This window comes from Amblyraja radiata, chromosome 12, assembly GCF_010909765.2.
Source record: "Amblyraja radiata isolate CabotCenter1 chromosome 12, sAmbRad1.1.pri, whole genome shotgun sequence".
In the NCBI taxonomy this organism is placed as follows: domain Eukaryota; kingdom Metazoa; phylum Chordata; class Chondrichthyes; order Rajiformes; family Rajidae; genus Amblyraja; species Amblyraja radiata.
The window spans coordinates 13,348,807-13,365,786 of NC_045967.1; the positions used below are offsets into that span (position 1 = coordinate 13,348,807).

A 16,980-nucleotide genomic window follows, 5' to 3' on the forward strand; every position below is an offset into this window, starting at 1 on the left:
ACCAGTAGTGACACACACACGCAAACATACACTAAGTTATTATAATTATTTTATCGTGATACACACTCACACTAATATTATAATTATCAAGTGACACACACACAGTTATTATAGAAACCTAGAAAAATAGGTGCAGGAGTAGGCCATTTGGACCTTTGAACCAGCACCGCCATTCGATATGATCATGGCTGATCATCTAAAATCAGTACCCCGTTCCTGTTTTTTCCCCATATCCCTTGATTGCTTTGGCCCTAAGAGCTAAATCCAACTCTTGAAAACAACCCATGAATTGGCCTCCACTGCCTTCTGTGGCAGATAATTCCACAGGTTCCCAGCTTTCTGGGTGAAGAAGTTTCTCCTCATCTCAGTCCTAAATGGCCAGCTCTTATTCTTAAACTGTGACTCCTGGTTCTGGACTCCCCCAACATCAGGAACATTTTTACCTGCATCTAGTCTGTCCAATCCTTTACAATTGTATGTTTCTACAAGATACCCTCGCATCCTTCTAAATTCCAATGAATACAAGCCCTGTCGACCCATTCTTTCATCATTACCAATAGTGACACACCCACAATTGTAATTACTAATAGTCACACACACACACAATGTTAAATTATTATATTTACCAATATTGATACACACACATTGACACCAAGTTATTATAAATACAATAATGACACATACGCACGAACACACTATTATAATTACCAATATTCACACACACACACACACACCCACACCCCATGAAACAAGAAATGGGAAGTGGTTTTCCAAACTCTTTTGGTGTGGCCATCTTAATGAATAATTCAAAAACTTTTCTGGTGCCAAACCAATACATCAAAATTTAAAATATATATATTAGGGAACTGTTTTGGAAACTTATGGGGAGTGCAACTCAAGTGAAAGTTCAGGAGAAGCATTAATACAATCCATTACACTGCTTTCATCAGACGGAAATGTCAAATGAATGCTTGTTCCAGTCACAGGGAGGAGACAGGGAGGGAGGAGGGCGTCTCAGTGGCGCAGCGGTAGAGCTGTTGCCTCACAGCGCCAGAAAACCAGATTCGATCCCGACTACGAGTGCCGTCTGTACAGAGTTTATATGATCTCCCTGTGACCACGTTGTTTTTCTCCTGGGTGCTCCAGTTTCCTCCCACACTCCAAAGACGTACAGATTTGTATGTTGATTGGCTTTGGTAAAAATTGTAAATTGTCCCAAGTGTGTAGGATAGTGAACTGGGTGATCGCTGATTGGTGTGGACTCAGTGGGCTGAAGGGCCTGTTTCCGCACTGTATCTCTAAACTAAACTAAACTTGGGGAGGGAATAGGGAGTGGACAATGAGGTATAAACAGTGAAGACTAACCATTTTTCCAGGACAGCATCTCAAAAATGGCTTTAGACTTCTTATAGGCGGTTATCAATGTTTGAAACATTCATAAATTTACATTAAAAAGCACAAATGTGTTTTGAACGACTTAAGCACACGTGGAAGGTAGTTGCAGGTAGATTATACTGGGAGCTCCATAAGGTGTCTGAGAAACTCGCAGGCAACACTTGACCTCAAAACAGTGTTGTAGGAACAACACTTGCGCAGTTTACATCACAAACTCTGATGGCGATACGCCAGCTCTAGAGTTGCCACACAAGGGTAGAGGGGTTCTGCAAGTCGTCTCAACGAAAACAGAAATCGCCCAGCGCTTGCAAGAAAGACTTCTCCACACAAAGGAATTTAAGATTCATGCTAAGCTCCGCCTTTTACCTGGTGCAATGAAACGCGTCAGTTACAAGATTCTTATTAAGACAACTGCAAAATCCACCTGTGGCAGTTTCCCTGATAGGGTACAACCATGTTGTAGAGGCAATGCCAATGCAGAAGCCGGCGCAGTGTGCAGCAGGTAGCGTCTGTGCCTCAGCTCCTGTGACCTTAATATTCGGTGCTTACAACGTGGAGTTTGCTCAGTCACATTGGTCTCCTCCCACATCCCAAAGATGGGCTGAGTAAATTGCCATGTAAATTGCCCTTCTTCTAGGTGGCTGCCAGGTAATAAATAAAGTTGATGAAAGAGAACATGGGGGAAGACTTGGCACATCTCAAATAGGGCGGCACAGTGGAGCAGCAGTAGAGCCAGAGCCAACCTTACAGTGCCAGAGACCCGACTTCCATCCAGACCACGGGTGCTGTCCGTATGGAGGTTGTACGCCCTCTCCCAGTGGCCACATGGGTTTCCTCCGGGTGCCCCGGTTTCCTCCCACTCTCCAAAGATGTACAGGTTTGTAGGTTAATTGGCTTCTGCAAATTATCCCTGGTGTGTAGGATAGAACTAGGGTGTGAGTGATCACTGGTCGGCACGGACTTGGCGGGCTGAAATCTACCGCTGCGTCACTGCGCCGCCCTATTTCATTCATTGAAGATCATCGGGAATGGGATTTACAATAATCCAGTGATCGCCCTGTTAACATCACAAACATTAGACTATCAAAACTCCAGATGATTATTTAATTAGTGCTACAGTGGGAATCAAACACTTCTCCTCGCCTCCACAGCCCACACCACTGGTTATTAATCCAGTGACTTAACCACTGTGACCTACATCATCTCTACATAGACAGTACAATACAAATATCCCTCTTGTAGTTCCTGCAGACATTTTAAACATCCGCACACAAGCCAAATACAAGACCATGTCAGGTAAGTCAATCTATCCAGGCAGTGGCAATGACAAGATCAATTCCATTGAACAGTACAGCACAGGAACAGGCTCTTCAGCCCTTCAGAGTCTGTGCTGAACATTATATCAAATTAAACTAATTGTGTCTGCCTGCATGTCTCCCTTCATTCCCTGCATATTGATCTGCCCATCTAAAAGCCCCTTGAATGTTATATCTGCTTCTACTACCACCCTTGGCACCATTAGTATTTTTTAAAGTGGTATTTGACAGGTTCTTGATTGGTAAGGGTGTCAAGGGTTATGGGGACTCGATGGCCTGAATGGCCTAATTCTTCTCCTATGACTTATGAAGTTACCCCACTGCCCACACTACTCTGGGATGACCCTGGTGGCCTTAATGCCCACCATACCCAAGCATCGAGGAAATCCTCAGCCTATGGCTGTGAATCATCAAGCTCCCAAAAATGCCAAAAAACAAAACAAAAAAATCAACAAAGACTTGTGATCAGAGTAAAAGGTGCCTATTTTGGCAAACATGTACACCAGACAGAAAGCTCCTTGAATATCATAATCATTTCTACATCCAGTGGGAGCAAACTAAACTGCACCAGCAACGAGCAGAACCTCAGTGCCAAAATCTATTCCCATGTAGCTCACTCCATATTTACACAGAGCATCTGCAAGTGTGCAGCACGTCTGATGTAAATTCCACACCCATCATTGTATGATGAGCGATCCTTAGCTTGGACTTACACACACACACACATATATATACATATATACACATATACACACACACACACACATACATATATACATACATACACACAGACATACATATATACATATAGATATATATATATATGCACATGTTAGTTTAATGCTGTAAACTGTTTCTTAGTGATAAGGGTTTTCAGTAACATTTTATTAAATATCTGTAGCAACTTTCAATAAGCTTTTAATAATCTCAAAATTGGAGAGGCGGCACAGTGGGGTAGCAGTAGAGTTGCTGCCTCACAGCGCCAGAGACCTGTGTATGTTGGATGCTGTCTATATGTACTCCCTGGACCCGCATGGGTTTTCTCCAGGTGCTCCGGTTTCCTTCCACATGCCAAGACCAGCAGGTTTGTAGATTAATTGCCTTCTATAAATTGTCCCGAGTGTGTAGAATAGAACTGGTGTATGGGGGAAACAAGCTAGTCGCCGTGAATTGATGGGCCGAATGGCCCGTTTCCATCTCCAAAGTTAAACTAAACCAAACTCAGAGAATGGAGATAAAGCAATATGCAGAATAGATCATCGTTCGCTGGGAGTTCCTTGATCTTCGCCCCCTTTGACCTGTTTTAACACCTTAAACATCCTTATCTATGTATCTCCCTCTCCCCTGACATCAGTCTGAAGAAGAGTCTCGACCCGAAACATCACCCATTCCTTCCCTACATAGACACCGCTCGCCCCACTGAGTTACTCCAGCATTTTGTGTCTAACTTCGGTTTAAACCAGCATCTGCAGTTCCATCCTATACCTATCTATTTAGTATTGCATTGACATGCAGATACAAAGCTCTATCAAATACCTTAATATGCCAGAAACTGGAGGAAGGTGCCAACTGGTCACTAAACAAAGCCATTATTACGGCTCGGCAAATTAACACAAAAACCATAAAGCAAAGAGTTACAATTCCCATATCAAGTCACATGTTTAACTATTCAAAATTATGTATACAATGTTAAAGCTTAAATTAAACATGTAACTGATCAAGATCGTTCAGCCTTTGGAGGTTAATTGGCCTATGTAAAATCACACCTATTGTCTAGGAGGTGTCATTGTGTCATACAGCACAGAACAGGCCCTTTGGCCCAACTCGTCCCTGTTGACCAAGATGTCTCATCTGTCTGCATTTGGCCTATACCTCTCCAAACCTGGATGAGAAATCGGAAATTGAACTAGAGTGAATGGGTGATCGATGGTCAGAATGGATTTGATGTGCTGAAGAAAGTGTATGCGCACTGCCTCTCCAAACTAAACTCAATTCCTGCCTAAACCAAACTCAATTACTGCCCTTAGATTAGATTATAACATTCATTGTTCTCTGATCCCACCAGAATTGTAGTCTGGAAATTGCAATAACATTTAGTTTGCATCTGGGCAGATCAGTGTATTTTCTCCACATTTTAAATCCTCTCGTCCATTTGACGGCAAAGGAACATTTGCCCATCAATACATCCAGATACCAACAAGCATGGAACCATGTAAGAAGGAACTACAGATGCTGGTTTAAACCAAAGATAGATACAAAAAGCTGGAGTAACTCAGCAGATCAGACAGCATCTCTGGAGAAAAGGAATAGGTGACGTTTCGGGTCGAGAACCTTCTTCAGGCTGAGAATCAGGTGGATAGGAAACAAGAGATATAGACGGTGATGTAGAGGGATATAGAACAAATAAATGAAACTGAGGAAGGGTTTCGGCCCGAAACGTCGCCTATTTCCTTCGCTCCATAGATGCTGCTGCACCCGCTGAGTTCCTCCAGCAATTTTGTGTACCTTTGTTAGCTGTTTGTTAGGTGAGAACGAGTATAGACTGAGACTCCCTCCTTTCCATCCCAGCTCTCCCATAAAGCCTACTGTCTCCGCCTCTTCCTTTCTTTCACCCCCCCACCCGATATCAGTCTGAAGAAGGGTCTCGACCCGAAACGTCGCCATAAATGCTGCCCCACCCGCTGAGTTTCTCCAGCATATTTTGTCTAGCTTCGATTTTTCCAGCATCTGCAGTTCTTTCTTAAACATGAGACTCAACAAGACGACTTTGAAGCTGGTACGACTTGGGTGGGGGAAGAATAGAGGGAGAGGGAATGTAGGGGTTACTTGAAGTTGGAGAAATTAATGTTCATGCCACGGGAAACAGACCTGCTTCCTTAACTGAGTCCTTGCGATCTGCAGTCTCCTGGCCGTGTAGAAGATGAAATAGCCGACCGTGGCGGCAGTGATCACGAAGAAGGAAATGGAGACAAAGAAGATGGAGTACTGGCTCATCCACGGTCCGTGCTGCCGCCCAACCTCGATCACCATGTAAACCGGGATCCCGTTCTTCACCAGCGACAGAATCTCACGCCCTTTAATGTTGCCAATCATTACAGCCACCGTTTTGCCAGTCCCTGCGAAAGAGGAGGTAGAGTAAGCATTGCACACTTTTCAATGTGAAAGGATCAATAGAGGCAGCAGCAAATTCTCATGTTATAGTGACATCATTTAAGATTTCATGTTGATGGATAACACTGACAAAGAGCACAAAGGCCTCAAGTGGGTCTAATCACATCATTATTGACATGCAGGTAGCCCAGGGTCACGATCAATTGACATGGACAGTCTTACACCCCACCCCCCACTTATCGACACCCCTACATACGAGCAAGCCCCGGATTCATGGATACACCCCGACATACAAATGCTGGTTAGCACACAACAAGAAAATGTCACTGTACCTCGGGACACGTGACACTAAACTAAATTAATTGCCCAAATGAACGAGAGATTTTTGGGAGAGTGGCGAAAAGCGGACTTTGCTGCGTCATGGCAGCAGTGACCTGGGTTCGATCCTGACTACAGGTGCTGTCGGTGTGGAATTTGTACGTTCTCCATGTGGGTTTTCACCAAGCGCTCCGATTTCCCACAAACATTGAATTCTCCAATTTTAGGTAACCTCAGGGCCGGATTTACGTATAAGCTTGACAAGCTAAAGCTTAGGGCCTCGAGATCTAGGGGGGGCCTCGCAGAGCCGGATTTATCACTAGGCTTCATAGGCTGAAGCCCAGGGCCTCAAAATCTAGGCGGCCTCCGGCCAAGGCAGGACACCTGCCGTTCAACTCTTGGCGGGGCCCCCCCTCTCACTCTCCGTCTGTCAATCTCCATCTCCATCTCCATCTCAATCTGGTGGACCATCTTCCTCTAGTCGTGCGGGTGGGGGATTGGGAGGGGCCTCACAAGTGGAACAGCTTAGGGCCTCTCTTCATCTAAATCCGGCCCTGGGTAACCTCTAACAATCCCCCCTCCTCCTCCACAACCCTCCATTATTTCCCGAGCCCCCCAATCCCCTGTGCACTCTCACGACTCACACCCATGTTTTCCCTCCCCCTTCCTCCCACATTCCTCCCACTGCCTCCACAATCTGCAACTCTTCAATCCTTCTGTTGCACACCATCTTGATTTAATTTCTTGCTTCTGTTCCAACTATCAACCCTCCCCCCACTGACCTATGTTCGCATATTACCCGCCAAGCTTTATCCTGCCTCCCCTTGCTCCCAGTTTTCTTCTTCCCAACACCCCCATCCCCCCACCGTCCCGACCCCTCTACAGTCAATCTAAAGAAAGGTCCCGACCCAAAACGTCACCTATCCATGTTCTCCTGAGATGCAACCTGACCCACTGAGTGACTCCAGAACTTTGTGTCCTTTTGCATAAACTGCACTACTTTGCATGTTTTAATGCCTCTGAGATGCAGTGATTGTAAGTGATTCCACCGCCTCTTCTTGCAGAATGATCCAGATGTCAACAATTCTCTTTTGCCCCGTGCCTATATTAGGGGAAATTTACACCAGTCACATAATCTGCCCATGTCCCTGAGATGTGACATGAAATCGGAGCAGCTGTCAAAGCCTCACACAGCTAATAAAGTGCTAACTCCGAACAACACTGTGTTCAGCATCGGTCACCAGGTTAAAGGAAGGTTGCTGTAAAGTGTAAGAAGGAACTACACATGCTGGTTTAAACCGACGAGAACCGAAGATGTTGTTAAGTTGGAAAGGGTGCAGAGAAAGTGGCAAAGCAGATGTAAAGGACAACCTTCCAACTTCTATTTTTCACGTTCTTAAACAAGAGCAGCTGAATGAAACCAAATATTCGAGTGCACGGGTTATCAGCTTTGCTCGGTAGGGGTGGAGTTTCCATACCAGGTTTCATGCTATGGTATCTTGCTTCATCTTGATCTAAATTCCACAGAAGGTCAGATGCACCTTGGTTCCTGTTACATTTACGTGCAGCCGTCCTGCTCTGTATCGTTTGGCTAGGCTTTCCTAACGGCACTGAGCATGGAAGTCCATGAATGAGTGAATGGATAGGAAGGAACTGCAGATACGAGAGGAGTCCAACGGCACTGAAGCAGTCCACCGAGGCAGCTGGGGAGCCGAGACACCGGCCCGCAAAGTGGGCCTCGGGAGTCGGCTATGGGAACGGATCAGCCGGCTCTGGCCGGGCCAGAGTTCCAGCCCCAGCCTCAAGGTGTAAATTCAACCCGCCGATCGGCGTGGAAGTCCCGTTGAGATTGAGGTCGACCGCCTCGCTCAGCCAAGGCACCACATTTCGGGGGGGGGGGGGGACTACCAGGGGGAGGTTTCAAGTGCACTCTGGTGATTTTGTCCAGATTAAAGTAGATGCCGGAAAATCGGTGGTGGACCCGTGGAGAAAAGGTCCAGTGCCTCCAATGAAGTTAGGTTGAAAGATCGAGACTACTCCTAACATGGGAGGACCATTCAGTCATATGAAAGCAGAGAGGAAACGTTGTTTCTAAGGCTGGTGATACTTGCTTTCAAGCTTTTGTACCTTCTGCCCTATGGTAAATGGAAGGAGGATGAATGATTCGGGTATAAACAGATCCTTGATTATGTTTATGAAGGAACTGCAGATGCCGGTTTAAACCAAAGATGGACACAAAATGCTGAAGTAACTCAGCCTGTCCCGCCGAGTTACTCCAGCATTTTGTGTGTATCCTTGGTTATGTCGGCTGCTTTCCCAAGTCAGAGTGAAGTGTAGATGGAGTCGATGGTGGGTCGTCAGGTCTGTGCGATGGGCTACTGCAGCAAAGTCTGTACATTAAAGGCGCAAAGCTGTAATCCCTCTTTCAATATTAGACCAAGCTGCTCCTCAATTTCTATGTGAAGTCCAGTCCTGCCTTTGAGCATCCAGTGCAGAGGAGGGGAGATCAATCTGGGGACCCACCACACACCCAACATCAGTTTATCCCTAGTAATGGTCAAGGCAGCCATTCACAGCAAGCCAGAGTATCCATTCTCACTGCCTTCCCCTCTTCCAAAGTTACATTCACGCCCAAATGGCACCCACAAAAAATGTCAATAACATTATTTGTTGTCTGAAGTCCCGACCCGAAACGTCGCCCATCTTTTTTTCTCCACAGATGCCATCTGACCCACTGAGTTACTCCAGCACTTTGTGTCTATCTTTGGTATAAACCAGCATCCGCAATTCATTGTTCCTTCATTTAAAAACATTTGGGCAGGTACATGGACATGAAAGGTATAGAGGAAATGTGAAAACAAATAACTGCAGATGCTGGTTTATACAAAGGATAGGCAAAGTGCTGGAGTAACTGAGCGGGTCAGGCAGTATCTCTGGAGAAAAAGGATGAGTGATGTTTCAGGTCGGCACCCTTCTTCAGACACAATAACATAATTGAGATATCAATATCATTTATTGGCTGAAGGAGCGTCCGGACACAAAACATCACCTGTCCTTTTGCTCCAGATATGCTGCCTGACCTGTTGAGTTACTCCAGCACTTTGTGTTTATTGAAGGTTTAGAGGAATATGGGTCTAATGATATTTTAGATGGGCAGCATGGACGTGTTGGGTCGAAGGGCCTGTTTCTAAGCTGTTTGATATAGACATTCACAGGTACAAGCCCTTAAGTGGTTGCTGACGCCTGGTTCCGCAGCACCTTAACCACCAAGAGAGAAAACAAACACAAGATATGCCTTCCATTGGTAGACAAAAATGCTGGAGAAACTCAGCGGGTGACGCAGTATCTATGGAGCGAATATGGATGCTGCCTCACCCGCTGAGTTTCTGCAGCATTTTTGTCTACCTTCTATTTTCCAGCTTCTGCAGTTCCTTCTTAAACAATTTGCTTCATTGTTTGTCATTGGTTATTTTTAACCTATTTGGCAAGACATTGGTAAAATGTTGCCAAACAAGCAAAACTAGTTTGTAATGTCCAGTTTCGACATAGAACTCCTCCGCTCTAGGGCATTGGGACTGGTTTGCTTACTTGAGAATTTAACAAGTCCCGAGTTAAATATTCACACCATTGTGCCTTTTCATTTGGTGTCGACCTTGCAAAATATGAGCAAATGTTCTTTCAAATTCTTTCCGAATATCGTCACTGTATGTCACAAAACTCAAACAGTCTCAACACTCCTCTCTTTATGAGACACCTTTTTGTCACCCTTTCACCTCTACCTGTTGTCACTTGCTGTGACTCAGCGGTCAGGCAGAATCTCTGGAGAACACGGATGGGAGACCTTTAGGGCTGTGACCCTTCTTCAGACAGAAGGCAGACACAAAAAGGTTCAGAAGGTTCAGAAAAGCTGGAGTAACTCAGCAGGTCAGGCAGCATCTCAGGAGAAAAGGAATAGGTAACGTTTCGGGTCGAGACCCTTCTTCATACCTTAAGAAGGATTCCGAACCTTAATGTCACCAATCTATGTTATCCAGCCTACACAGCTGAATTACTCCAGCACTTTGTCTTTGTGTCTGACTGAAGAAGGGCCCCAACCCAAAACGTCGCCTGTCCATTCCCTCCACCGATCCAGCTTGATCTGCTGTTCCTGCAGCTATCTATGCATTTCCTGCATTCAAGATTCAGATTAATATCAGAAAGTTTAGAGCATAACCCTGAAAATGTCCAGAGTCTGACCATAAAGCTAATGTTAGAAATTGGGGCAGGCCATTCGGCCCATTGTCCCTGTTTCACCATTCAATATGATCATGACTCATTTTTTAATTTGGCACCACTTCTCTGCACTAACTCCAAATCCCTTAATACTAAATAGGTACACAACATTTGCAAAAAGTTGTCCCTCAGATTTTCATTAATTCCTCCCCCTTTCACCTTAAACCTATGCCCTCTATTTCTTGATACCCTCCCCTCCCCCCCCCCCCCCCCAATTGGTGCCTGATCAGCCGAGTTCCTCCAGCACTTTGTGTTTTATTCAAGATTTCTGCATCTGTAAATTCTCGCTTCTTCTGCTTATATTTCACGTCAGAAAAACAAAATGCTGGTGTAACTCAGCGGGTCAGGCAGCTTCCCTGGAGAACATGGATAGATGACATTTCAGGGACTTTGGGCACATTCGGTGATCGATTCAGTCTGCAGAAGGGTTCCGATTAGAAAGATCACCTATCCACGTTCTCCAGGGGCGCTGCCTGACCCGCTGAGTTACTCCAGCACTTTGTGTCTTTCCTTTGCAGCTGCAGTTCCTTGTTTCTATTAATATTTCACACTACTGTGATTTGGTAAACAACTGTCAAATCAAAAACATTGTCTCTTCCTCTACAGATGCTGCCAAACCAATTAGTGTACTTAAAAATAAATTAGAAAATCAGATGAAGTGTGCAGACAGCACAGTCATGCAGCGGGTAGAGCTGCTGCCTTACAGCGCCAGAGACCTAGAATCGACCTTGACTTGGGCACTGTCTGTACAGAGTTTGTCCCCGTGACCGCGTGGGTTTTCACCGGGTGCCCGGGTTTCCTCCCACATTCCAAAGACGTACATGTTTGTAGGTCAATTGGCTTTGATAAAAATTGTAAATTGCCCCTAGGGTTCAGGATAGTGCTAGTGTATGGGGGTGATCGCTGGTTGGTGTGGACTTCATGGGCCGAAGGGCCTGTTTTCACGCTGTATCTCTGAACTCAAAAGTCTAAAGAAATACAAAACAAAATATGCTGGAAACACTCAGCAGGTCAGGCAGTAGCTGGAGTGAAAGAAACATTTAACCTTCCAGGTGAACGAGCCTTCATGAGAACTTGAAAAAAATTAGAAAGGAGGCATGTTTTTAGTTGCAAAGGTGAGGATGGGGGGGGGGGGGGGGGAGAGAGAAGAGCTGTGGAATGAACAGAGGGAGAACAACTGAGATAGAATGGAAACCAACTTGCCCGGCAACTCAATACCACTTCAGCCTATTCATGGAATTAATAGAAATGCAAGTTAATAGAATGAGTGACGCTCTTAACTTTGGTGTTGTGTAGGAAGGAACTGCAGGTGCTGGTTTAAACCGAAGATAGACACAAAAAGCTGGAGTGACTCAGCTGGACAGGCAACATCTCTGGAGAGAAGGAATGGGTGACGTTTCGGGTCGAGTCTGAAGAAACATCACCCATTCCTTCTCTCCAGAGATGTGGCCTGTCCCGCTGAGTTACTCCAGCTTTTTGTGCTCAACTTTGCCGTTCACAGGTATGGCGGTCACCTTAATGGAATGCCTTTATCCCCAACTGCGGTCTCAAGTCTCACTTTTTCCACGCGGGATATCATCTGACCAAGCTTATAAAAGTTAACAAGTGTAACCAGAGACGCCAAGTACAAAATGAAGACGTTAATCTGTTGGCACGAGAAGCGGAACATGGAAAAGTGAAGTGGTATTGCATCGACAGTTCTTAGCTCCAAGGCCGACCATCGGCCAAGCAGGCTCGCTTCAGTGCAAACAATGGCAGTGCACTGGCAGGGAGCCCAGGTGTCAGAGATACCCTTTATACTCAGAGAGACAAAAGCAGGTTTCGGTACAGAGCCAGCATCTTTGTCAGTGTGTAGGCCGCTCAAATTTCCTGGAATGTGCTCAGCATTGTGTTCCACCTGTACCTGCTGAATCAACATGGCGGATCAAAGATCCTGTGTTCCAATTAGACTTTCACCTTTTGGCGGGGCAAAAAAAAAAGAAGCTATTTCTTGCGACCAGGCCAACAAACCCACAATAAACGGCATCTCTTCCCACGGCGGGCATCGATGGTCACGGGTTCTACTAGAGTCGACTTCCTGCCCCAAGAGCAGGGAGTTGGCCGGCCCAAGATCAGAGCAGAGTCATAGAATCATAGAGTGATGCAGGGTGGAAACAGGCCCTTCAGCCCAACTTGACCAATACCGACCAACATGTCCCAGCTACACTAGTCCCACCTGCCTGCGTTTGGTCCAAATCCCTCCAAACTTGTCCTATTCATGTACCTGTCTAACTGTTTCTTACCGTTGGGATAGTCCCAGCCTCATCTACCTCCTCAGGCAGCTTGTTCCATACACCCACCACCTTTTGTGTGAAAATGTTACCCCTCAGATTTCTATTAAATCTTTTCCCTTTCACCTTGAATCTATATCCTCTGGTCCTCGATTCCCCAACTCTGGGCAAGAGATGATGCGCATCAACCCAATTTAATCTTCTCATGGTTGCAGAGATTGCATGCCCTAATGTGAGTGACTCGCCTTCCATCTCCCAATAGCCCTCCCGCTATCTATAAGGTACAAGACAACGATAGATACTCTCCACTTCTTCCAGCAGATTGTTTGTTGCTCCAGATTCCAGCATCTGCAGGTTCTTGCACCTCCACAAGACGGTTTAGTTCAATGTTCAATTCAATGAGGATGAATTTCCTTAGGCACCGGGTGGTGCATCTATGGAATTCATTGCCAAAGACGGCTGTGGAGGCCAAGTCATTGGGTATTTTTAAAGGGGAGATTGATAGGTTCTTGATTAGGAAGGGCGTCAAAGGTGATGGGGAGAAGGCAGGAGGAGGGAAAGATAGATCAGCCGTGACTGAATGGCAGGGCTGACTCGATGGGCCAAAATGCATAATTCTGCTCCTGTGTCTCATGTTATGGTCTAATGTTAAAAAATCAAAGGGGTATCTCCAAGTCAAAAGGTAGATTGTGAAGTAACTCACTAATCAGCTCATTACAGTTTGGAAAGGAACAATCTTGCCATCAGAGAAAAAGGTGCCACCTGGGCAAGAATGAAAGCAAGTCATTCCTCCCTCGCGTCAATATATTAATATCTTCCTGACCTGGCTGTATCGTAAACATAGCATTAGTTGCTATGTTACCAACGCACCAGATCAGCACAGATGGATGTTCTTTTGCCCTTGGACTTGGCCATACTAATAATACTATTACTAATAATAATACTACTAATAACTATACTAATAATAATAATACAAAAAAAGTTTGCAAATGAGCTGAGGGCAAAACCATAGGGAATCTTCACCTCAAGATGGGTGGTGCACACCATAATCATGGCAATTACATTGTTGGTGTACTGTGTTTAGGTTGGTCACCCTGCTATAGCAAGGATGCTGTTAAGCTGGAAAGAGTGCAGAGAAGATTTACGAGGATGTTGCCAGGACTTGAGGGCCCGCACTATAGCGACTGGTTGGACAGGCTAGGACTTTATTGCTTGAAGCGCAGGAGGATGAGGGATGATCTGATAGAGGTGATAAGATCACGAGGGGAAAAGATAGAGTGAACACAGTCTATTACCCAGAGCAGGGAATCAAGGACCAGAAGGCAGGTTAAGGCAAGAGGGAAAAGATTTAATAGGAACCCGAGGGGCAACTTTTTCCACGCAGAGGGTGGTGGTTATGTGGAACTAACTGCTAGAGGAGAAAGGTGAGGCAGGTACCATAACAGAATTTAAAATACATCTGCTTTGGAAAGGTTTAGATTGACATGGGCCAAATGCAGGCATGCAGGGTTACCGTGAATGGGGCATCTTGGTCTGCATGGGCAAGTTGGACCGAATGGCCTTTTTTCATCACGGTGCTTGCTCACCAAAGTCATGGGGGTCATCGATGCCCAGAAACTCAAATGGACCAAATACAAATATTGCCACTACAAGAGCAGACCAGCGGTTGCATGTCCTGTAGTGAGTGACTCACCCCAAACCCCTCCCACTATCTATAAGGCACAAGACAAGACTGTGATAGATACTCTCCATTTCTCCAGATGAATGAAAGAAGCTTGACACCATCCAGGATAAAGATAGACACAAAAAGCTGGAGTAACTCAGCGGGACAGGCAGCATCTCTGGAGAGAAGGAATGGGTGACGTTTCGGTTAGAGACCCTTCTATGGCAACTTGACTGGTACCCAGCCATCCCTCCCAACACTGATTCTTTCTCGCTCCAGATCAGTGTCCGGTGACAGATGTTCAGGTTAATTTATTTTACAAAGGTAGAAAAACCCCATTGCACTCCTTGTGTTTACTCCAGTACTGGACCATGCCATGGAGGTGGCTGCAGAAACGTGAGCATACATTACTATAGATTGAGGTAGAGGATGTACAGCAATACTAAGCATATCTGACCTGGACATGGCACTCAGCTTGGTCAGAACAACATTAACTGACTCAAGCACATAACTGGAAATGGACACCCAGTCCAATAGAGTTGAGCTGCCGAACTCTTACCCTCTCAGGACAGGATGAGTTGGATTAAGCCCCTGTCCCACTGTACGAGGTAATTCACGAGTTCTCCCGAACTTCCTGATTCGAACTCGGAGGATGTCCGTAGCGGGTCCATAGGAGTTTACGAGTTTACCAGATGTCCCGAGTACCCACCGTTAACATTACGAGCCGCTATGACACATCCACAAACTCCTACCTACCCGCTACGAACATTTTCCGAGTTCGAATCTGGGAAAAACTCTGGGGAAATCGTGAATTACCTCGTACAGTGGGACAGGGGCGTTAGCAGCAAGCTATCAATCTATCCCTTGCATTCGGTGGGAGTGCAGGTGACAGTGCTACCTTTTACTGACTGGTGGACGGATGAACACAAACACCAGCACCGGCCGTTTGTAGAGTTCCTAGTCTTTGGTCCCAGCAGAGACGGTGAAAGATTCAAAACAATGAGGACTGTTATGGAGATTAGAAACAAGCCAGGTTGTTATTTAACACGGGTTCCAAAGAAAAGCTCATCGGGGAGCAAGAATTATTTAATTATCACACTTCCTTCTTTTAATAAAGAAGGCTGCTCAATGTAACATGATACAATGGAAAATCCCAGTCAAAACCTGTTGTGATCATATTGAAACCAATTGTTGGGTTAGTCTCTGTCAGAGTGACTGGCAATTTTTGAGTTCTTCTTGCAGACATATGTTACCAGATGGAAAAATTATTTCAACAAAAGCGTATGGAAGGCCATACATTACCGATAGCAGTCCATGCCAACATTCTCATCCATCTTGTCAAAATAGAAAATATAGAGGGTGGCACAGTGGTAGAGTTGCTGACTTACAGCGCCAGAGGAACTGCGTTTGATCCTGACTACGGATGCTGTCTGTACGAAGTTTGTACATTATCCCTGTGACCTTGTGGGTTTTCACCGGGTGCTCCGGTTTTTCTCCCACACTCTAGAGACGCACCGGTTTCGAGGCTAATTAGCTTTGTAAAACTGTAAATTGTCCCTGGCGTGTGTAGAATGTCAGTGTGAGTAGATCAATGGTCAGCGCGGACCTGGTGGGTCGAAGGGCCTGCTCCCACACTGTATCTCTAAACTAAACTGAAGCTAACCAATATCAAGCAACAAAGTGACGTTTTGCTCATTGTTACAAACATTTACACTTTTATGGAAGAGTCAGTCATCCAGCACTGAAACAGGCCCTTCGGCCCAACTCATCCATGTCGTCTAAGATGCCACATCTAAGCTAGTCCGATTTCCCTGCGTCTGCCCATATCCCTCTACCCCTTTCCTTTCCACGTACCTGTCCAAGTGTCGGTAAGTGACTGCTGTAAATTACCCCTAGTGCGTAAGGAGTGGATTAGAAAATGGAGTAACATAGAACTGGTGTGAACGAGTGATCAATGGTCAGCGTGGACTCTTATGGGCAGAAGGTAGAAACAAGGAATTGCAGATGCTTGCTCACACATAAAAGGATAAAGTCTAAAGTAGTGTCCTGAACCAAAATGTCACCTACCCGTGTTTAGTTTAAAGATGCAGCACGGAGAAAGGCCCTTTGGTCCACCAAGTCAACGTCGACCAGCGATCCCCGTACACTAGCACTACCCTACACACTAGGGACAATTTACAATTTTACCAAAGCCAATTAACCTACAAACCCGTATGTTTTTGGAGTGTGGGAGAAATCTGGAGCACCCAGAGAAAACTCATGTGCTCACAAACTCCATACAGACAGCACCCGTAGTCAGGATCGAACCCGGCTCTCTGGCATTGTAATGCCCCTGTCCCACTTAGGAAACCTGAACGGAAACCTCTGGAGACTTTGCGCCCCACCCAAGGTTTCCGTGCGGTTCCCAGAGGTTGCAGGTGGTTGCAGGTAGCGAGACTGACAAAAACGTCCAGGAACCGCACAGAAACCTTAGGTGGGGCGCAAAGTCTCCAGAGGTTTCCGTTCAGGTTTCCTAAGTGGGACAGGGGCATAAGGCAGCAACTCTACTGCTGCACCACCGTGCCGCTCTGTGTTCCATAGATGCTGCCTGACCTGCTGTGTCACTCCAGTGCTTTGGGTCGCTGCCCCTGGGCTA

At 45.8% G+C, this 16,980-nt stretch overlaps 1 protein-coding gene across 2 annotated transcripts in view; it reads right to left on the reverse strand.

Annotated features, from left to right (window-relative positions):
- rnf128 (ring finger protein 128) overlaps window positions 1–16,980 on the reverse strand; it is a 135,878-nt gene that overhangs the window by 36,539 nt on the left and 82,359 nt on the right. For both annotated transcript variants that reach the window (XM_033030265.1, XM_033030264.1), the window contains exon 2: window positions 5,580–5,827. In XM_033030265.1, coding sequence (XP_032886156.1) covers window positions 5,580–5,827 — 248 coding nt within the window. The remainder of the gene's footprint in view (window positions 1–5,579; window positions 5,828–16,980) is intronic.